The 24,413-nt window shown below is 38.1% G+C and overlaps 1 protein-coding gene across 1 annotated transcript; it reads left to right on the top strand.

The window, feature by feature from the left end:
• The first annotated feature begins 7,718 nt into the window (after positions 1–7,718).
• LOC109052889 lies at positions 7,719–13,494 on the top strand. The gene is made up of 9 exons (XM_019070315.2): positions 7,719–7,972; positions 8,222–8,782; positions 9,178–9,480; positions 10,186–10,749; positions 11,112–11,206; positions 11,400–11,450; positions 11,727–12,096; positions 12,240–12,371; positions 12,594–13,494. The coding sequence occupies exons 1-9, from the start codon at positions 7,879–7,881 to the stop codon at positions 12,689–12,691; spliced, it is 2,268 nt and encodes a 755-aa protein (XP_018925860.2). The 5' UTR covers positions 7,719–7,878; the 3' UTR covers positions 12,692–13,494.
• Positions 13,495–24,413: the final 10,919 nt, after the last annotated feature.

Genomic DNA, 24,413 nt, shown 5'->3' with positions numbered 1-24,413 from the left:
CCTGTGTTTCAATACTCAAGCACTTCAGCATGCTAGAAAAGAGCGGCAAAAGCCCTCTAAATCCTCCTCTGCCTATGCTACAGCAAATATGGCACAACTGTGGAAAGCAATGCATATTCATCACCACACAGACTGAAATCAACAGCACGACAACCTGTAGGTACACAGTGTAACACTAAATGTATCCGAAAAATGTATTGAGACACTTAAAAACAAATCAAAATGAACAAACTTGAACAAATGTTCTCTGGCCACTTTAATTTCCATTGTTTCTTAGAACAATGAATCTTAAGAATCAGTGGGCAAAAACATCATGAGCTCAACGGTGAACTGTCTGATAGGGGCCTGCTGCCCCCTTGTGCTCAGAAAACAGCATCACATATAGGTTTTCGTGAAAATAGGGCTTGGGCAATATTTAAGCCTTTTCAGTGCATATGTATAATTTGCATCATTTGAATTGGATTGTCTACATTCCACAAGGAATTTTTGGAAAGGGAATTTAATTAAAAATTTATTTTAATAATATTTATGTATGTAATTTATTAAGTCTAATAAATAAATAAATAAAAATAAATAAACATGGTCACACAATAGGGAAATTTCACTATTCCAATGGAGCAACAACAACTTCTTTTGAGAGTTATTTTCCATGGGTGTATTTTGTTACCTGCTTCATCTTTGGTTCCATTTTAAAGACTTTATGGTAAATTACAAATAAAATGTTCTTCTGCCATGTTACATGACATGACAGCTCATTTGGTCATCAATGTGTTAACATAATGTCTTATTCTCGGAAATAAATAGAAACATTTGATAATTTAGTTTTCATAGCACAAAATGTAAAATCATTCAAAGATGCCATCTAGATAGACAGAAACAACCCCAATTCCAAAGAAGTTGGGACATTTTGTAAAATGCAATAAAATCAAGAATCTGTGATTTGTTCATTCTCTCTGACAAAAGTACAAAGAAAAGATTTCCAAAGTTTTCACTGACCAACGGAAATGTATTTTGTAAATATGAACAGATTTTGATGGCTGCAACACACTCCCAAAAAATTGGGACAGAGGCAAAATAAAAGTGAAAAGGTTATATAGAATATCCACATTAAACTGTTTTGAAACAGTAAGCAGATGAACTGGTAATAGGTCAGGGTTTCATGTTTGGGTATAAAAAGAGCATCTCAGACTTTGCAAGCAAAGCTGGATCATGGCTCATCACTTTGTGCCAAATTTCACGAGAGAAATGTCAAACAATGTCAAACTTTTGTCAATTAAATAAAAGTTAAAGAGAATAAACAAATCATAGATTCTGGATTTTATTGGATTTTACAAAACATCCCAACTTCTCTGGAATTGGGGTTGTAGATAGACAGACGGACGGACGGACGGACGGACGGATAGATAGATAGATAGATAGATAGATCTTTTTATTTTGATAAATCACACTCATTGACTCTTGTTCTATTTCAGAGGTCGAATGTTCGAGTGGTTATACTTACAGTATATGCTCTGTTGCTGTGTCTTGTGCATCCTGACCACTTGCTGAGAACAGGTGCTACTCTCATCAGCACAGGTTCCTCTCCATTACTGCCCAACTGACCGTATGTGTGTGTGCATGTGTGTTTGGGGGGAGGGGATCCTTATATGATCTTCAGACACTTAGATATATATATTCCAGCATTCCCACTGTTGAAATATTCAGTCATAATTTATGTTTACTAATTTTTTTTCTGCATATTAGATTTTATAAAAAAAAAAAAAATCTGTAATTTCTATATTCTGTAGCCTATTAATATGCTATATATGTATTTTCCGTGTTAGTCGAGATGCACGTTCAGGAGAGTACCACGTTGCATGTGTGTTCCTCTGCTCGTAAACAAAGCAGATGCATGTTCTTCGTCAGAATGCCGGCTCCTGCGTCAGCAGCACCACACGTGTCATGATACTCTCGTGAATGCTCGGCCAAGACTGATAATATAAGTAAATATTTATTTACTAATAATATGTTGTAGGTAAAATGTAACATTAAAGTGACAGTAATTTGAATATAGTCTTCGTAAATCTATGAAGTAATACATGCGAGAATGTGCCAATAAAAAATTTAAACCACTGTTTTTTTTCAACATTGACTAGCAGCATTATAACTGTTCTGTCGACTAGTCTCACACATCCCTAATGGCTACAATGTCAGATAAACAGTGGAAGAACTGAAAGAACTGAACTGAACTCTGACATCCACCGAACCTGGTGCACACCAAAAGTGCTAGTGTTAAAGCACCCTTATATTCTTGAGGTAGCAGTACTTGTTGCAGTTGGTCTAATACGCCTAGCCATGCTCATGTAACTTGTGCCTTTTTTTTAACTTGACTTTTTTTACTCTTTATTGCTGCTTGTTGTTGTTATTATTAAATATTCTTAACAGAATGTATTACTGTAGTTGATGTACAGTAGTATTCTATATTGATTAAATTGTTATAATTGTATGTAAAGTGTTTCTTCTTTTTTGTTGTTGTTTTGTTGGCATCTCATGAAATAGTAGAATTAGTGAAGGGCCTTGACATGGACATCTTGATTGTGACAGAGGAGGAGCAATGAGTAGTGCTTCCAAAAGAAACTATTAACGTAGCTATCATTTTGGAAGAGCGACTTGTCCTCATAGATAGCTATCTGTGATGTCCTGAAAGCATTTGTGCCTTGGTTGGCTTTTGCACTTGTTCAACACACATTTTTTGTCATGTTATGGCATCTCTTTTTAAAAATTTTAATCTACTTTGATGCATGTTCTGACCTCTGACTTATATTGAGAAAATTTCAGAATTCCTCATCTGTTCTTTTGATTAAATGTGCATTAGTGAAAGGAATGTAAATGTTTACTGCAACTGTTCCAAAGAAATTAAATGTCAATGTTCATCATTGTTTTTCAAAGGTAGGGTTTTTTAATACTAAACACAAGAATGCTAAGTAGGATAGTGTCAATTTTGAAATCAAATAAAATAGCATTCTGCATGTTTTTCAATATCCATGAGCCAAGTAGCCTACTGTTAGAAAATAAAAACTTGCGGTGTGGGCAAATTACATAGTTCAGCCAGTTGATTGAACTTAACACTACAAGTAAGATGAACTATTCTTGAAAAAAGTTACCTGGCTGTCTTAAAAAGATAAGTTAATTCAACGAGTTGCTCAGTTTAGCCAGTTTTTATTTAGTTTGCACAACTCATAATTATAAATGCATTCAATAATATGCTTTATTTTAACAACTAAACATTTGTTGGTCTGACTAATTTTATGTTGTTTCAACTTGGATTTAGGTTAGCACAGCTTTCTTGTCTTATTGGGCTAACTAAAAACGTCCCCTCTGTTAACCCAACTATTAATTATAGGTTTAAGGAACTCCAACATATGTTTAAACAACAAAAGTTTTTTTTAGCTTATTGAACACAACATTTTAAGGCAGCCAGGTTACAAATTAGTTTAAGATGAATTAACTTATTTTTTTACGGTGTAGTAATTATGTTTCTGATTTTAATTTACAACCTATTTTGGGTTCATTTTAAGCCAGCCATAGAGTAATTTTAAACAATAGTTGAGTTACTTAAATATTTAAATGCAATGTGTTGAATGCTTACCAACACTTGCATATTTGTGCATAATGTTTTGACCCTGAATACTTAGGATTATCTTTAATTTATGTGCCAGAAACTTCATAAGCATTCATAATTTTTGTTGGTTCATGTTGATCTGGTGTTGATAAAAATATATTTACATAGCCTATATTGTATAAAATATATTTTCTTCTATTCAAATTCAAGATATTTAAATATATAAATATCTATTTATTATTATTATATTTCAATCGATGTGATTTATGTAGGCTATGGGATTAATCACTTTCCATAGTTTACAGATGTTAATTTTATTTTACTACTATTAATAGTTAAAACTGGTTCATTTATAATAATGATAAAGTTGCACTTCTGTTATGGTTCGGTTATATGCCAAACTGTTGTGAAATGGAAATATTGTGGTAGGCCAAATTAGGCCTTTTGTTGTAGAACTTCTCTGTTGTAGACCTGAATGTACAGAGGTACTGTTTGATACGGGCTGCCAACCAAGACGCTAAAACAGTATTATAAACCGCACGAGTAAATAGACGAGCAGGGTTGCCAGGTCCCAGAAATATTTCCAGCCCAATGACAACTCAAAACCCGCCCAAATGGAATAAAAACTAGCCCAATTTTTCAGTGTCCAATCAGATTAGACAACGGCTGGATTCCCACAGAGGGCCTTAAAATAAATTTATATAAGTTTAAGTTTAAAGTATTCGCCTTTTGTCTTACCCAAATTCTTAATATCACACACTGTGTTTTTTTAAATACACAATCTCATACGATAAAGGTCAAATAAGAACATATCCTCTCTGATATTTTCTGACCCTAGTCAGAAGTACTAACTTGTACTTACTTTTTCTCTTCTCAGCACTTCTCTCTGATGCTTTTCTCTCCAGATCTCCAGATCTTCTGTTTACACACAAGCATCAATATTAAAATTAACACACTGTTAAACTAAATTAACATACACTGGCTTTTATCAATATCACAAAAAAAATTTGCTTACTGTGTGAACTTGAACACTTGTCCCTTTGTTTTTGTTGTTGTTTGTCTTCTCTTTTTTCAGAACTTTTCACAACATTTTCTTATTAGATGGTCTAACTGTGCAGCCTCATTTTGATTACAGATTTGAACAGAACTATATACAATCTCAGGACTGTTTTATTTTAGACATTGGTGCTCTCTTCCCCACCCTTCTCAGGTGGTGCTGAATAGATTTCAGCAGTAAAGAGAGAAAGCATCCGTGGTGATGGTTTAAATTCATGGCAGCATATGTTTCTTCTTTGCATGTAAGCTCGAATCCTCATTATATTTAGCAAAGAATTCTGCTCTAGCCTGTTTCGTAGCTTGTTCTTTAACAGTGACATTTGGGAAAATGAACGCTCAACTGCTGCATTGCTGAATGGTAGAGCAAGAAGACTCAATACAAAATTCCCAAGATCTTCAAAGTTTCTATCACCTGCAGTATCTTTGTATGCAGAAACTTCTACCCAGAAGTCCTCTGTTTTGCCATCTTCTGCATTGTTCCATTCCAGAGTGTGAATTACTCTCCACTGTTGCTCTGCTTTTCCTACATCTCCCTTGAAGAGGTGGAAAAAGGGAAGATCATCAATCCTTGGCTTACTTGACGACAGAGTATGACTCGGTGACAGGAATTTGAGAGCCTCTAACTGTTTAATGTTATCTGGAAGTCTCTTCCTAATTTCCTTAGATAACTCTAGCATGTAGTCCCTGCACCTGCGTTTCATGTCCTGTTCAGCTAGGTCACTTATTCCATTGGCTTCAAACAAAGCAAGACGGAACTGCACCCCAAAGTCTACGGCATCAAGTGGCAAAAGATTCTCATCAGAAAGGTTAAACTCCATGATGTCTTGCCAGCTCTGGAATGTCTTCGGCAAACCTATGCGCTCAAGCAGGGACCGGTAAAATGTTAGAAGTTCCGTAAGAAGTTTTGCAGGATCAGGTTTGTCAAGTTGAAAGATTTTATTAAGTCTGTTTAACTCTGACACAATTGGTTGGAGGAATTTCAGGTATATCAGGTTAATATTGTCACTATACATTTGGTACAGCAGTTCCGCAGCATAGCTCCTCTCACTGTCTTTTGTCAACTGAAAATGCAACTTAAGCTCCACATACTGTGCAAGGATCCGGTTGATGCACTCACTAATAGCGAGCCACCTAGTATCAGACAGTTGCAGAATCTTCAGTGGGCTTTCACCTACATTTATGGTTTTGTACAGTTCAGAATATTTTTGGAGACGCTGGGTGGCATTTGAAAACCAACTCTGAGAAACCATGTACTCAACATTTCTGGGGAGGACACTTACGGCTTTTGATGCACAGAGCTGAAGAGAATGGCACACACACTTTATGTAAACAATATGAGGATTGCGGTCACGGAATTTCTGTAGCACTGAATTATGTTGCCCACACATTGTGTTACAGCCATCATTTGCAAGACCGATGCAATTCAGTATGGACAATTTGTTTTCATCCAGAAATTTGAATAAAGCATTTGCTATGGTAAGTGAATCACCAGCTACAATATTGATCATTCCTGCAAAAGTGCTAATGATTCGTGAGAGCTTTCCACTTCAAAAACCCACCAAAATACACACATGTACTACTGTCCCTACATCAGTGCTCTCATCAACAATTAGAGAGTATGGTCCACTTCCTACATCCTCCAAAAGGTCTTCATGTACTACTGGTCCTATCACTGAATTAATTAGTGCTGTGCATTTCGTTCGATGTAAACTAATGCCTTTTTTCGAAATTTCTTCCACAACACTTCCTAAGTGGTCAACAGTTGAAGTGCTTGAGTGACAAGCAACATGGGCAGCCAGCTTCAACTCTGCCTCTTTCACAGGTGCATTATTTCTTAGAAAGGAACTGCCTGTGTCAAATAATGTTCTGGCATTTGAGAAAGGAGCCGCATTTTTTTTTATGTTTTTCAGTCGCAGCATGAGCTACCAGATCACCGTGGTGAGCTCTTACTTCACAATTGCAATATTTGCAGAACGCTTTTCTATCATCATTTGGAACACTTCGAATCAACTCCTTTAATCCTTTCTCTGTCTCCCATTCTTTGCGATACTTCTTTCCATACTTTCCCCATTTACCTGACATTTTAGAATGCTGCTTGTTCATCCACAGACAACCGAACCGACGCTTCTGACTACAACGCTCTCATGATGTGAGTTACGTGATGATGATGCTTGTCTTGATTTGTGATGTCAAAGCACATGTGGCGCGCGCGCCTACTCGCATATCGCGAGAAGAAGCGTTTGTTGCCAAGTAATAAGGCTTGTTTGAGATACGCAAAATCTGCGCAGAACCGATCACCGGTGATCACCGCGAGATGCATTCCGGTTAGAAAAGTGTCCGAGTTACGTCCGCCTTGCTCTGATGTCATGCTGACGTGTGCCGAAAAACTCTCGCGACGGCGAGGCGGCTGTGTCGGATTGAGCAGTCGAGCGCAGTTGCTCTCCACCGTCTGCGCTGATCAAAAGCATGATGGGAAACAACTGACTGACGACACAGCTTCATGCTCATTGGTTCAGACAACTGTGATGCTCCGTTCTCTTCTAAAATATTTTATTTTTTATCAGATTTCATGTGATTAAATTATGCATGAATGTTCCCAAACACTATTACAGTGCGATATCTGTGTGAGATATGTGATTACATCAGAGCAAGGCGGACGTAACTCGGACACTTTTCTAACCGGCATGCATCTCGCGGTGATCACCGGTGATCGGTTCTGCGCAGATTTTGTTCATCTCAAACAAGCCTATTCATTCCCGGGGATCAACACCCACTAATAAAAGGTTCACTTTTATCTTTGTCCACAATTATTTTATTTTATTTTTATTTATTTTTTTGCGGCCACGGTACATTATAAATGTAGCCCAAAAAACCGCAACCCGCAACTCTATATTTTTTCCCGCAACTCTTTTTCTAAAATAGCCTAGTCTAAGACGAGCTAGGAGCGAGGCGCGCTTCACTGAAACACGTGCGCCCCCCCCTCCCCCCTCCCCCGAGAGAGCGTCAGTAGATTATGACGTCACACTGTATAAACTGTACAACCGCGCGCTCTGAAGATCTCTTCAGTTCAGTCAGAATCCGAGCAGAAGCGAAGACGATAACCTGAGCACAAACTCGAAGTCTATTCAGACAGACAGTCGACAAAAATTCAGCGAGTTTCTCCTGCGCTTGAGTCCGTGGAGCTCACCTCCAGCAGCTCAGTGTCTGCAGATGCTCAGCTGATGTTGAGTGACTCTCCACAGACAGCTTTAGGAAAAAACACTTCAGAACAAGAGGCTTCTCCGGCAGCAGCCGCTATGGAGAACCGCCCAACAGGTTAGGAATAGCATTAGTATAAAACATAAATGAACACTGCCTGCTAAATAAATAGAATTAACAATAGTAAAAATTGTGATGAAACAAACTGACTTTTTTGTGTATATAGTAATTTAATCTAATACAGTACACCTGTAATTTTCCACTTCATTAACTCACTTAGTTATATTCATCCATTGTTCTTATTTTTTATGCCTCAGAATTTGACTTTCTTTTATCTTTTTATTTCTTTGTTTCTTCTTTTCTTAGAAAAACAAACCAAAAAGATGAAGAAAAAAGGCATCTGTGCATTCTTCCGGCGGATTGGGAAAACTATAAAGCGTTGCACCCTACATTGCTACGTGGACGACATACTGCCCCCAATTCCATGCGATGATCCAGCGGATCTCCAGCCAGGTTTATCTGGCCTTGAATGGGCGTTATCAATCGATCCATGTCCATCTGGTGTCGAGCTGACGATTAACACCAATCCAGCTGATCCTGAGGCGCCATTGGTCTCAGGACCATCCAGTCTTGAGGTGACATCTGACAGTGATCAGACTGATTCAGAGCCATCACTTGTCCCAGGTCCATCCAGCCTCGATTTAAAGTTAACACTGGATTCAAGTCTATCCAAACTGGTTTCTGAGACCAGGAATGTCCCAGGACCATCTAGTCTTGATGTAACGCCTGTACCAAGTCTATCCAGTATCGAGATGAATCCGGACATGGATCCAACCGAGCCCAGGCCATCACCTGTCTCAGGTCCATCCACACTGGATTCTGAGATAGCACCTGTCCCAGGTCCATCTGGTTTTGAGGCAGCTGTTGGTAAGTCTACTGTCATTTTTAATCTGCTTTTGGGATTTTCATTTTACCTACTTGTCTGCTCTTTTACACTTATGCCTAATTGATATTATGCTCCTAACTTAATGTCTAATACCTTTTATAAAATTCAACATGTAGCATTACATCAAAAAAAAAAGTCAGAACCACAAGTTTTTCTTGGCATCATCCCTTGTAGTTTAGACTGAACTTAACGTATATTCTTTCATTATGAGAACGTGACAAGATAATTAAAATACATGTCCCATTTTACCAGTTGTCTCATCTAACATCTGTATTCACCTAGTGTTCTTCTTTCTTCATGATGTCTAGACTCAGTATTTGACTTAGAATTACTAATTTTTCTTTCTTTCTTTCATTCATTCTTTTTTTTTTTGTAGAACAACAATCAACAAAGAGGAAGAAGAAAGGCATCTGTGCATTCTTCCGCCGGACATGGAGGGCTGTAAAGTGTGCTGCCCTCTGTTGCCAAAGGGACAACAAAGTGGCTCCAGATTTATTTGCCATTGACCCAGTGGCTCAACGGGATATATCAGATCTCCAGCCAGGTTTATTCAGCCGTGGGTGGCTAACACTTAATGCTGAGCCAACATATTTGGAGCCATCACCTGTCCCAGGCCCATCCAAACTGAATAATGAGCCAGTGCCTGCCCCACATCAATCTGGTTATGAGCCACCTGTTGGTAAGTCTACTGTCATTACTAGTCTACTGTCACTACTTTTATTATAGTTGTTTAATAGTGCTGTCAAACCATTAATCTTGATTAATCGCATCCAAAATAAACGTTTTTGTTTACATAATATGTGTGTGTACTGTGTATATTTATTATGTATACAAACACATGCATGTATATATTTAAGAAAAATATGTTATGTTTATATATTAAATATATTTATATAAAATATACATGTAAATATTTTCAATATATATACTGCATGTGTGTGTATTTATATATACATAATAAATATACACAGTACACACACATATATTATGTAAACAAAAACTTTTATCGTTTGAAAGCACTAATGTTTACCTTTTGTTTGCTGTCAAATGTGACAAATTTTTACATTTGTGTCTAGTTTGTATTTATGTTGCTGAGATTTATCAGTATTTGCATGTAGCATATGAGGATCTAGTACTTCTTTTATAATTAAATTAATATAGCCTAATGTTTATTTTTAAGGGACAAAATACAAAAACGTATGCCCCCAATGTCAGAGCTAAAACATCCCATATAAGTTTAGAATGAATTTAATGTGGATCTTTAGCAAGATGATTGAGCTTAAGTGTACCACTTTACCAATTTTCCCGCTGAACTGTATTCACCCAGTGTTGTTCTTTGTTCATGATGTCTAGTCTCAGTGTTTTTTTTTTTTTTTTTTTTTAGAAAAACAAATAAAAATGACTCAAAAGAAAGAAATCCAAGCATTCTTCCAGCGAACATGGAGGACTGTTAAGTTTCCCTCCTTGGCCCCAGGTTCATGTCGCATTGAGCCAGTAGCTCACTGGGATCCAGTGGACCTCCAGCCAGGTCTATCTGGCCCCTTGTGCGTGTTAAGGAATGATCCAGGTCCATCTTGTTTCGAGGTGACAGTCACGGCTAACCACAGTCCACCTGATTCTAAGCCAGGTCCATTCAGCCTCGATTCACACTTAACACTTGACCCAGGTCCAGCTGGTCTTGTAGTTGAGTTGATGTCTATCCCAGGACCATCCAGTCAGGAGATAATGCATGTCCCAAGTCTACCCAGTCTCAAGCTGATGGACGTTCCAGAGCTTAAACCCGTCCCAGGTTCATCAGGTCTTGAGCTGACAGCTGCTGTGGATTTGACTGATCCCGAGCCGTCATCTGCTTCAGGTTCTTCCAGCTGCAGGCTGACACCTGAGACTGATCTGGACAATTCTAAACAAAAACCTGTCCCAGTCCTATCTGGTTTTTGGCCAACTGCAGGTGAGTCTGCTGTCATTATTAGTCTACTGTCACTACTTCCATAATAGCTGTATTTATTCATTTATTTTTTTACATTACATTACATTTAAACTATTTATGCTTCTGACATGTATCTTAATTCCTTGTTCAATACTCAAAATTAAGCCTGTGGCATTCTAGTGGACATAGTTGTTTTGAACAACACACTTCCTTGTATGTCATTATTTTCCTGGTTACCTGATTGGCTTTATAGTCTGCTTTTAGCTAATTTGCTGTAATCCTGATTTTCTGAATAACTTTTCTGTCTGCTTTTTGGAGTTCATGTTAGATAATGAAAAGAAAGTAGTGCTCATCTGTTTGTTTTGCATGTTTTCTTTTTTCAGGATCATTTTCCTCCCGTTATGATGTGGGAGTGAAGTTGGGACAGGGAGGCTTTGGTTCTGTGTATAAGGGGACTCACAGATTTAGTGGACAGAAGGTAAACTACTCCTGCTTTATTTTTTATTTTATTTTTTACATTTTGTCTCTTTAAGTTTTGTCTTTGTCTCTTTTACTTTTGTCTTTGTTTTGTGCTCATTTTACATTCCATACTTTTTTTTTTTCAGAAAAAAAAACAGATAATTGCAGATTATTTTGATCAAACATGTTTTAATCGATTTGTCTCTTTGCAGGTTGCTATCAAATTTCTACCTAAGAAGCCCTGGAACTACCTTATTAATGTGGTAAGTTGGCAAGTCAATACTGTATATTAATAAATACTGTATATTAACATTAATTGCACATTTGGGTTCAAAAGTCTGTGAAAAAAAAAAAAAACAACAAAGGTTTAAAACGTAGAAAAACTGTTGACGATAGTGTAGTTTGTAAGGGAAAATAGTAACAAGTAGAAGCATTTTCAATGGTGTTCTCAGACTTTTAGACTCTGCTGTATCTCAGTGTCAATATTACATACAGAAGTGAAAGGTCAAGCTAACCTTTTGTCAAATATGTTTCTCTAGCCTGGATCTACGAAACCTCTATTGTCAGAAGTGGTTATGAATGTGATGGTGTGTGCACCTCTGAAAAGCCCCTACATTGTACAAATGATCGAGTGGTTTGATCAGCCACATCAGTTCGTCATAGTTATGGAATATCCACATCCATGTGAGACGTTGCTGGAATTTACCATGTGTCATGGATGTCGCCTGGATGAATCTGTGGCACGTGGCTTAATGCGGCAAGCAGTGCTTGCAGCCAAACACTGCATTGAACGGGGCATCTTGCACAATGACATCAAGACGGACAACATGCTGGTCAACACAGAGACGCTGCAGCTCAAACTAATAGACTTTAGCTGTAGCAAACATATTAACATGTCTTGTTCTGAAGGTGAGTTGACATAATGCCATAATATGTCAAATAATGTACATGATTCAAAGCTTATTGTCTCAAAGTAGAGTATATTAATGGCTCCCACAAGACTTTAGCAAATGAAATGACAGAACTCTGTTAATCTCTTGCTTCCAATACAGATTATCAACAGGCGGTCGGATCAACAGTCTGGGCTTTGGCTATGGTACTTTTGGAGATAGTAAGTGGAGACCAGCCCATAAGTGTTTTTCTCTCCAAACCACGTCGCCCTTTGATTCCAAATTTCTCCAGTGGTGAGACAACAGCACACAACAATAATAATACACATAAATTCTGGCATAATATCAGGGTGTTCAACTTCTCAGCTACTAAATATAAAAGGGAAAACTGATTGAATACAGTTCGAAATACTATGTTTTTCAGAAGCTTTTCATACATGACAACATTCATGGGCTATGCTGTCATAAAGAGCATACATGACTAACCAGCTTTTTCCTCTTTGAAAACTTGTACAGAGTTCCAAGATCTGATAGAGCAGTGTCTGGTCAGGCATCATACCAAGAGACCAACGTTAGAGCAGATTTTAGAACATCAGTGGTTTAAGCAGGACTGAGAGAAGCCAGAGGCTCAGAGGCAGGTTGTGTAACAGCTTGAGGGAAGGCAGATACTAACCAGCTCTTCAGTAAGAAAAAGCAGATCATTCATCTGTAGAGAATAGCTAGCAGACGGCACTTTACTGCAGACTGGACTTTCACCTTTCACCTGTGGCACTGAATGTTACACCTACTATGGAGGTGACATTTTGCCAAGACAAATTTGTCAAGATCCTAGATAATTGTGCACTTTGGAGAAAGACTAAATGAAAGAGAATATAGCGGTCTAGAGACAAATAGGCCTAATACTGAAGATTCGGGATGCATTCTTCGGGGCCTTTTGCCACAGATGAAATAATCCAGGCATAGCTAAATTCAAAATGTAATTTAGAGGAACTTGACAGGAAATTCCCAGGGAAGACCCAGTAAAGATTGAATAGTATATTTCTGGCCACCAGATCTATATCAGTTTAGGTACTGACATTAGATCAGGTACTGAGGGTGGAGTAATTGTATTATAATAGGCCACTTACCCAACCAGTACAATATTATCTTAAATATTTTGGATTCACAAACCTGTGAGTCCACACTTGAATAGCAAATGCCTCTAGACCAACATATCTAAACAGTGTATATATATTAAATCACAGTTATACATGTATAATAAAATATAATAACAGTAGTTCAGTTGTATTATTGTTGCTATGACTTTTCTGTGTTAGACAATAATATATTTTTGACTTAAATCAGAATATCATTCCCACCTAATTATTTGAAGTACAGTAATGAGTATAAATGACAATAAATGATGAGATCTACCCACTTATCCTATTTTGTATTGACAACCATATACAATTTAAAACTCTGTACATACTGTACTTACTTTCAAGAATAGTTTGTATTTGTGTTGCCTTTTTCTAGGTAGTTATTTATATATTAATTTGTATATTAATCGTATTTTAAGAACAAAACAAAGTCTCTTATAATGACACACTTAGAAAAAAAAGCAAACTAGGGCTATCAAATAAAAATTCGAATTTTGAATATTTGTTGAATTTAAAATAAAAATCCACATTTGAAGGTAAAAACATTGCCTTTGAATTTTAGGTGTGCGTCAGGCAGCCTTATCATTAGGCGGGTTTCCATTACCCTTCAAATTGCGCAAATTGAAATTGTGAAATATGCATAATGGAAATGCGTCAATTTCGCAAAAATACCCATATATCACAAAAAAGTTTTTACGCTCGCATGACGTGGTTTTTCAGGCAATGGGAAAAGGGAAAAATTCGCAAAACTGCAATGGAAAGGGTTTTTTTCTTTCTTTCTCGCAGTTGCAGGTCACATGGCATATGGAAAAAGTCATATGATCATTATTCAATGTACTATAACCCCCAAGAAACACTTCATACGTGGCCGCTCTTCAGTATAAGGGTCTTTCCCTAACATTAATGCTTAGACAATTTACACTGCACACATCTGCGGTGCAGTGTGGCTCTGATACGGCCACTGAAGCTGATTGCGGCCACTCTAGTCACTGCTTGTGTTTATTCCAGCTGCGCTAAGCACGTTTCTGAAGCGGCTCTCTGTGATGCTTCTGTAAAGATACATGCATATGCCTCCTTTGAATAAATATAGCCAAAATCCGTTGCCATGACTTATCGCAAGAGGCAAAAGGTTACGTTTTAGTCGCATTAAATTGGTTAATGGAAACACTGTCATTTCGCAATACTTTTTAATCGACATTTATAAAATATCGCCAAACTTTTGCACAAATCTGTAATAGAAACGTGCCTACTGGCGCACGAAATGCGATAACGATGTAAGTGTCATTGCTTGTTAATGTTTTTGTTATTCTAACCCACTAGATGCAGCACTGCTGCATTGTTAATTCAAAATATTGCAGAAAAGGAGAATATCAGTATGGAGAAGATGTTGTTTACATAAAAACTGAAACCAAGCCGTTCACACAGACCGCATTTTCTAGATCTATCACCATTGCACTCGTGTCTCACACAAGAAAGCCGCATGTTTAGAAAGCAATGTAAAATTAATGTTCAACTTTTAAAAAAACATGAAAATTTATGGCGTTTTTTTCCATCTCTCTTCATCTTATGTTTTTAAATGAAAAAGTATTTTAGTGATATTTTGCCCGATGCGCCCTCTTGTGGCCTCAGGAGAGAAGCCAAAAGCTTTTTTCCCCCTAACTGAAATTGTCTTTTCAATTTGAATATAATTTGAATATTGATCATATTTAAGTGCAAAATTCAAATTTAGCTTTTAAACATTTTGACAGCCCTACAATAAACTATACCTTTTAAGGTGCAAATGGCTATCACTGTTGTGGTACTTCTAGGCAAAAGAACAAAATGGTGGCCTGTAACTTTGTGAACATTGTAACTTTATTTTTAAGGAATAATTTCCTAATTCTTTTAACAGTAAACCTCTGTTATGCAGCACTTTGTTTGCCAAAAAAAATCAAACAGGAATTTTCATTTGATTACATTTTAAAAGGTAAATTTGTTAAGGTTTTATGCCTTTATTTGATTACCACCATTTGTTGTAAATCTTAAATCCAGAAAAAGTAAAAGATTTAATAGAGCCCTATTAAACTAAAAATAAACAAATAAATAAATAAAATTGTTAAAGTTTTTATGAATTCAGTTAACACTGCTTTTTTTTTTTACTATTTAAATTTAAATCATTATTTGAATCCGGAAAAATGACATTATGTGTATTATTAAAGTAGATATTTACAGATGGGTCTATGTACCAATAATAATAATAAAAAGCATATTGTGTTCATTACTCTCATCCATGAACTTGAAACTCTGATATGATTGTGACATCATAACAATCTGTCATTATTCACTCACTTCACCCAGAATGATAAACCTCTCTTAACTCACAGCGCCAAAAAAAAACAAAGATCCCCCGCACAACTAAACTAAATAAAACTAAACTAAATTCCATCAATGTAAACTGTCGATTGAGGTATTAGCCAATCAGAGGCATTCAATCCATCATATTTTCTTTTTTCAGCATTGTGCATCATAGCCAATCACACATGATTCTGTTGAGCTCCTGATTGCAGTAGCCAATCAGAGGCATTCAAATTGGTCATCGCTGAAACGCAGGAGTATTGTTCAGTTCACACACTTACTGACTGAATTCACTGTACTGTATAAACAGCTTCATTAATTATAACAAGAACTTTTTTGAGAGTGCTTAAACTTGTGCTAAAATGAAGTCTGTAGGCCTATATAATTTATTTACTGTTTGAATAACCGTTGATTTGAAAGCATCCGTAGAAATGTTTTCCATTTGATTTAAGTAGACAGTGGCCAGTAACACAACTAATATACAGTATGTAAGTTTATCATTTGTGCTGTGGGGTATGCTAAAAATATTGGTAAAAATAATGAATAATCAAAATAATGAAAATTGCATGGGAACAGGCTACATGAATGCACAGTATCATACTTTTTTTGTGCGTTTACATTATAGTGCAGTTGTTATCGACAAGAATACCTAGAGCTAACAAACAATTTTTCAGTTAACCTGGGCAAGGATATTTCACACATCATGAGTAATATAATAATAATAAAAGGACACCAGAATTAAAAGTTCGCCACACAACACCCAGCCTACTGTATGTCAGTGTTAAAAATGTACTTAAACTGAAAGAACAATCTTTCCTCTTATATCAAAAACTAAAAACAAGTAGCTGAAATAATAGTTGAAATAACAAAACTGTTTGAAATGTTGTTTGCCTTCAACCTTTAAACACCATTTAAATAATGTAGAGGCCCACAGCAAAGAATTGGTCATTTGAAATTAAATTGAAATGTAAACCATCTTGTTGGTTTTGTGGTCCAGGGTCACATATGGTATAACTCAGCAGTTCTTAATTCTGGTTCTCACGGCCCCCCGCTCTGCACATTTTGTATGTTTCTCTTATCGCTTCAGAGGTTTGTTCCATTCAACAGTAAATGCCCTGTGAAGAGGACATCATAGGATATTTCGCCATGATTCCAGTTCAAAAGGAACGTATACTGTATGTTCCATTCACAGGGCATTAAAGTGCGCGAGACATGACTACTATGCAAATCTCATGATTATGGTAAACCCTTGTATTATGTAAATTTGACATATTTTGTGACTTTTTCTCATTTAGGGCCATGAACATGCATGCAAAATGAGGATACACCGATGTGTTTTGAAGTGCACACAAAAAATTTTTCTGGCGATTTTGATGTTTTTTTGGTTTTGTTTGTTTCAAGGCATCTGTACAGACCCAAATTAAATATATTTCTTAGGTATATGTTGTTATGTTGATGTTTACCCTGGAAAGGGCAAGAAGGAGCTTTTTCTCAGTGCTGAAAAAGACTTTCTCAGATGGTAAAAATTAGCTATCATTTCTATTTTCAGTGTATATGAAATACTATTTGACTTATCCTTTTCTTCCAGAAATTTTGTAACTTTTTCTCATTTAGGGCCATGAACATGTCTAAATAAGTTGTGTTCCAAATTTGAAGGTGATATAAAAAAATTAGGTTCCTATGCAATTTTGTTTAGGCGTTACACCAAAACTAGCCACTGGGTGCCATTCAAACTCCATTGATTTTTTTTGCCATTTTTCTGTCACAAATGTATACATTTTTCTCTCAGTATTACTCCTATCACAAAATAACCACTAAATACAGAATCTTGAGACCCTTCCAACCACTAGACCTTTCTAGCACACGAGCAAGCTACCCAAATTTATATTTTATTTATTTATTCCTGTATAGAATCTCGGCACAAATTATCTTGTATTATTAATAATTATATTTATGTAGTCACTTAGTTGCCACGGGCCCGCTAACACCAAGCCATACTTTTTAATATTAATTGTTTGCACTGTGTGACGAATACTGATGTCTGTTCATACCTGATGCCTTCTTGTTTTTAATCATGTGATATTTAGCACACCCATTTAATGGCAGTCACATGATATTATGCCATCTGGGGATGCCCCTAACCATGGATATTGAGGGCTGATGACCATCTCTCCTTTCCTGACTGTGAGATTGGTGTGGTGGTTCTCCATAATCTTGGTGTACTCCTCAACTACTTTACTCTCGTGTTCAGTGCCCCATCTGGAAACAAAAAAAAAAAATGTTGTACACCAAATATCAAATGATGACAACCACAACAATATACATTACTATTATCACAGATGAGGTAAGTGGATGCAAATCCCAAAATGATGGGAAGGCAAACCATGCTGATGTGCAAAAATATTTTTCATACATCCAACATTTACACACACACACACACACACACACACACACACAAACACCTTAAGTCTACATGCAGACCACTGCCTCACAACTTGTTTTGAAATGTGTTGCTGTGCAAATGGTTTGTCGCTAGATTTAGGGTTTGTTTTTTATAAGCCATAAAAATTAGTGTTTCAATGTTGTATTAAACTCTTTTCTGCACATTGCCATGGTTTCCCTCCCCACCACTTCTATGGTAGCTTTTGTCCTATTTGGTAATTCTGATTTTTAGTATTTTTGTGTGTTGCTCTCATCTATAAAGCTAATATGCATACCTGAGAGACTGTGGTGTGTTGTTATTTGGGTTCTTGTAGGCCACAGGATAACACATCTTCAGCAGGGAGTCAGCAGGTTTGTCTGTGTTAGTATGGCAGGCTGCTCGGATGTTTGACGCTGTCACCCTTCCTGCCTTCTGGTCAAACCACATGGCACATTTTGACTAGTCTTGTCTCCCTTTCTATCACATAGCACTACAATTAAACAAAGTTGAGTTAAAGGGGTCATATGATGCGATTTCAATTTTCCCTTTCTTTTTCGAGGGTTACAAACTCTTGGTGCATAAAGATCTGTAAAGTTGCAAAGACTAAAGTCTCAAATCCAAAGAGATATTCTTTATAAAAGTCAAGGGGCAACCACATTCCCCTAAAACATCTCGTTCTAACACTCCCCCACATCTCTACGTCACTATGTGGGAAGATTTGCATAACGCCGCCCAAATGTTCACGCAAAGAAAGAATGCTTAACTTTTATTCTCTCTGTAGGAGTCAAACTCTCTAACAATTAGGCCATGGAGGAGGTGGAGTCTCTTAGCCTCTCTGATGCCGCGGGATAGGTTGGTCCTGGCTCTCCTCTGCCCCGCCTCATCTCCAGCTCTGAATGCAGCGTTCTGCATCTCCAGGAGTCCGTAGACCTCCCCTGTCACCCACAGCTTCTGGTTGGCCCGGGCAGTGACAGTCTCTGAGTACTCTTGGAGGTCTGTGGAGTTATTGTATGTGGCAGCCTGCTTAAACATATTCCAGTCAGTGGTATCAAAACAGTCTTGAAGAGCCTCTGATGACCTTTCAGGCCACACTTCTATCTGTTTGTGAACTGGTTTGACAACTTTAACGAGCCGTCTGTATGCAGGCATTAGCATGACAGTGATGTGGTCTGAGGCACCAAGGTGGGGGAGGGCTTTGTAAGCTCCTTTCTGGGTTGTGTAAACAAAATCCTAAATGTTTTTACCTCTTGTTGGAAAGTTATTGTGTTGGTGTATTTTTGGGAACACACTTTTTAAGTCTGCGTGTTTGAAATCCCCAGCCATGATGAGAAAAGCATCAGGGTGGGCTGTCTGCTGCTCACTGATGTGCTGGTACAGTTCATTGAGTGCCTCACTCCTGTTGTTGATGTTGGAGCAGGGAGGAATGTAAACAGCAACGAGCAGTATGGCTGAATATTCCCTCAGTAGATAGAACGGCCGGCACTTAATAATCAGAAACTCCAACAGGGGTGAGCAATGTTTGCAGACCACAACAGCATCGAGGCACCACGCATCATTGATGTAAACACAAAGTCCGCTGCCGCGGGTTTTTCCTTCCGCGACGAGGTCTCTGTCCGCTGGAAAGCACGTCAGCTGATCGAGCTGAATAGCGCAGTCTGGAATGCTGTTGGCGAGCCATGTTTCCGCGAACACAAAAACACAACAGTCTCTTACAGTCCTCTGAGTTGAGTGTAGTAATAGGATGTAGTCCAGTTTATTGTCCAAAGAGCGTATGTTAGACAGTACAATGGTGGGGATAGCTGGCTTGTGTGGGTTAGCTGTTAGCCTAGCCTAGCCCGGATACCTCCGCGGATACCTGATACCTCCGCGCTTACCCCTCTGCTAAGTCATTATAATCAGTAATTATGTCCCCACTGGATAGAACAAATGCCTCATTTGTAATGGGTTTTATATGTTTTGTCTCGTCTAGTGATGGCTGGATAGCGAACGAATCGTTCTATTTAACCGGATCTTCTTAGTGAACCGGTCGAACCAGTTCACCAAATTAAACTGAATCGTTTGCAATGGTTTGCGTCTCCAGTATGCACTAATCCACAAATAACTTAAGTTATTCGGTTTATAAACGTGCCTGACACTCCCTCTGACGCGAAATAAACCAATATCCGAGTTATTCAGTTACTCCTAACAGTACACTGACTGAACTGCTAAAGAGAACCGATGATGGGATGTCACACGCTTAAGGCATTCGGCCAATCACAACGCACTGAATAGCTGGCCAAGCAAAGCACACCTCGCTTTTCAGACCGATAAGCTTTGTAAAAATCTAAGAGTTTCAGGAGGCGGGGCATAGAGGAGAAACTATATTGTACATTATATGGAAAATAATGTGTTTTTTGAACCTTAAACCGCATAAACACATTGCATTACACCAAATACACAAAATAATGTTATTTTTAGCAGCATCATATGACCCCTTTAACAAGTTTGTAATTTGTGACAAATATAAACCATGATTGACATTTATTGAATAAACATCAGAAAAAAAATTGTTAAATTTTGTGGTGAACTTGTTTTCTGCACTTGAGCTATCCTAAATACTTGTGCCAGTTATATTCCTGACATTCATATATCATCAATTTCTAAATCTATATTTACTGACTGACATGTTCTTCTGTTATGCATAACCCTGTAAAGACCTCATCACTCTTTGCCTGAAGTTCTTGCTGTGACAGTGACCTGTACTCTGGCTTGTACAGTACATCTTGCTTAGGGGTGCAGGTAGGGCTGGGATTCGATTCCAAAAAGAATTGATTCCGAGGCGTTGGGAATCGAGAGTCGATTCCAATCAGGGGAGTCGACTCCTCATTCAGAGTCTTTTTCAGTTCAACAAAGCTTATCAATGAGAGAGCCAAAACAAAACCACATTTGCATGTCGCGACTGAAACCTTTCTCCTTTTTTTCCAAAGCACTCTGTAGCCTGCGCTTTATGCTTGCGCTCCAGAGGCGTCTGCCGTTGCTAAGCAACCATGACCTGATCTCCATGAAGACGCAGAAAGAATAAATGGATTTCCAGCACTAAAAATCCCTTGCAGTAGCTCTGCTAATAAATTCATTTTAAAAACGGCTATCCTTGTACAGCTATGATCAGCTGTTTCTCCATCTTGGCTAAGCTTTCAATTTTGTTACGGGAAAGGATGTGCATGACCAGCGGCGCACTTGCTGCGTTCTGAAAAGTTTAGATGTTTCTAATTAAATGCGGTGTTTGATTTGCACTCTTTTCACTCATAAAGTTTACATTCATTCAGTTCACACTCGTGACTTTAGAGGTTCTGTGTATAAAATTGCGCTGATCCCATAACTCAGCTGTTATCTAGCAAACACCAGTGTGTGCCAGCTTCAGCCGAGTATTCAGGCAGAATTATTCCTTGTCCGTTATTCGTTTTTGAAGCCATTATCCGTGCCATTCCGAATAAGGTATTCGGCTTCAGCCACACCCCTAATTATTACATTACATATTTTATTTTTACATGCAACATAGATAAGGTCATAGAAAATAACAGCTCCATGCAATATTGTAATCCTAAAATTCACGTACTTGCAAACTCTTTGTATGCATTATGGTTAATACATGCTCGAGTAGTCGATTGTTTCCGACAGCGCTCGAATAGTCTATGCAAGCCCTAGTACAGTAGAGCCAAACGTATCCCTTCTAGCCTTAACTGCGCGCATTTGTCATATCCTGAGCTTTGCATGTGTGTGTGTGCTGCGCCAAGGCATCAGTCATTTTAATTTTTGACCACAAACATAATGTCAGCAACAGCAGCATTATACACTCACCTAAAGGATTATTAGGAACACCATACTAATACTGTGTTTGACCCCCTTTCACCTTCAGAACTGCCTTAATTCTACGTGGCATTGATTCAACAAGGTGCTGAAAGCATTCTTTAGAAATGTTGGCCCATATTGATAGGATAGCATCTTGCAGTTGATGGAGATTTGTGGGATGCACATCCAGGGCACGAAGCTCCCGTTCCACCACATCCCAAATATGCTCTATTGGGTTGAGATCTGGTGACTGTGGGGGCCATTTTTAGTACATTGAACTCATTGTCATGTTCAAGAAACCAATTTGAAATGATTCAAGCTTTGTGACATGGTGCATTATCCTGCTGGAAGTAGCCATCAGAGGATGGGTACATGGTGGTCATAAAGGGATTTAAACGATGCCCAGTGGGCACTAAGGGGCCTAAAGTGTGCCAAGAAAACATCCCCACCACCATTACACCACCACCACCAGCCTCCACAGTGGTAACAAGGCATGATGGATCCATGTTCTCATTCTGTTTACGCCGAATTCTGACTCTACCATCTGAATGTCTCAACAGAAATCGAGACTCATCAGACCAGGCAACATTTTTCCAGTCTTCAACTGTCCAATTTTGGTGAGCTCGTGCAAATTGTAGCCTCTTTTTTCTATTTGTAGTGGAGATGAGTGGTACCCGGTGGGGTCCTCTGCTGTTGTAGCCCATCCGCCTCAAGGTTGTGTGTGTTGTGGCTTCACAAATGCTTTGCTGCATGCCTCGGTTGTAACGAGTGGTTATTTCAGTCAAAGTTGCTTTTCTATCAGCTTGAATCAGTCGGTCCATTCTCCTCTGACCTCTAGCATCAACAAGGCATTTTCGCCCACAGGACTGCCGCATACTAGATGTTTTTCCCTTTTCACACCATTCTTTGTAAACCCTAGAAATGGTTGTGCATGAAAATCCCAGTAACTGAGCAGATTGTGAAATACTCAGACCGGCCCGTCTGGCACCAACAACCATTCCACTCTCAAAATAGCTTTAAATCACCTTTCTTTCCCATTCTGACATTTAGTTTGGAGTGCAGGAGATTGTCTTGACCAGGACCACACCCCTAAATGCATTGAAGCAACTGCCAGGTGATTGGTTTATTAGATAATTGCATTAATGAGAAATTGAACAGGTGTTCCTAATAATCCTTTAGGTGAGTGTAAAGTAAATAAAATGTAAATAAAGTACATAAAAATAATTTGACCCTACAGCTCCAAACTCGGTCCTATAGGGCCAGTGTCCTTTAGAGTTTAGCTCCAACCCTAATTAAACACACTTGAACCAGCTAATCAAGCTCTTACTAGACACACTAGAAACTTCTAGTTAGGTGTGTTAAGCCCAGTTGGAGCTAAACTCTGCAGGGCATTGGCCCTCCAAGATCTAGTTTGGAGATCCCTGTCCTACAGAGTTGTTACTTTGCACATGCTTTTTGATCATTACAAATAATAATGTAAAATTATTTTCTTAGAATAGGACATATACTGTCTCTCGCATCACATACATTAGTTAAGTATGTGGTCTTGAAGAGGATCTTTATTTGTCTCTCATTTGGACTCGGTCTTGACTTGGACTTGAAACTTTTGGACTTGACTTGGACTCGAACCTCTTTGGACTTGGTCTTGACTCGGTCTCGACTAGTCCTGGTCTTGGACTTGACTTGGACTTGACTACAGCTCTACCGAGGGGTGAACAAAGGCCTCCTGTAGTGAATCGATGCGCTTTTGTAAGAAAAATATCCATAATCAAAACATAATATAATCACTTGATTCTAGCTTGCGCTCACTGTTGTACCAGGGGAATTATGTATGAGGTCAGCTTTGCGCATGCGCCGCTCAGAAGTGATGAATGCGGAAATGCAGCGGAGAGATCAAAACAACGGTCACTAATTAGAAGTACAAAACGAGGATTTGTAAAGAAGAATGTCAGAGGATTTCAATATACCCCAAGAGGAGACTGGTTTTCCATTGCTAAAGTAAGGAAACTTTGTTTCTTTTGATCCTGTAAACAAACATTGGTTTTCACGAGACTCAATGGCGCATACGCAATGCTGCTTCTGTGGACTGTTGGCGCAAGCTAGATTAAAGTGATCATTACGTTTTGAATATGGATATTTTTTTTTACAAAAACACATCGATTTGCTACAGGAGGCCTTTGTTCACCCCCCGGAGCCGTGTGAGACACTTTTTTTTATGGAAGGGTGCTTTTTATTTAACAACTTTTGGACTGAAGCAATGCAACACCCGCTGACTGCAGTGATAGAGCTTGAAAAATCAAAGACAATTTTTATATAACTCTGATTGGATTTGTCTGAAAGAAGAAAGTAATATAAACCTAGGATGCCTTGGGGGTGAGTAAAACGCAATTTCATTTTTGGGTAAACTTTCAAGTTACCTTTTTTTTTTTCTCTGCTCCTTGAGTGATTTGTCTAAGTGAATCACTTAAATAGTAAGCACAGCCACAGCCGCAAACACAGTAGTAAAGAAACACATATGCATAGAGCCAAACTTTAATCTAAAAAAGTGATTTCAAGTATCAGCATGACTTTAAAAACACAAGAAAAGAAAAGAAAAGAAAAGAAAAGAAAAGA

This window comes from Cyprinus carpio, chromosome B16 (assembly GCF_018340385.1).
Source record: "Cyprinus carpio isolate SPL01 chromosome B16, ASM1834038v1, whole genome shotgun sequence".
Taxonomy (NCBI): Eukaryota; Metazoa; Chordata; class Actinopteri; order Cypriniformes; family Cyprinidae; genus Cyprinus; species Cyprinus carpio.
Note: the sequence above shows the minus strand (reverse complement) of the source record. Positions and strands in the feature narration are given on the sequence as shown.

Coding starts and splice junctions, on each gene's coding strand:
- LOC109052889 (XM_019070315.2), top strand. CDS start 7,879: ATGTTGAGTGACTCTCCACAGACAGCTTTAGGAAAAAACACTTCAGAA. Junction 7,973..8,221: donor TATGGAGAACCGCCCAACAG/GTTAGGAATAGC, acceptor TTCTTTTCTTAG/AAAAACAAACCAAAAAGATG. Junction 12,372..12,593: donor GATTCCAAATTTCTCCAGTG/GTGAGACAACAG, acceptor AAACTTGTACAG/AGTTCCAAGATCTGATAGAG.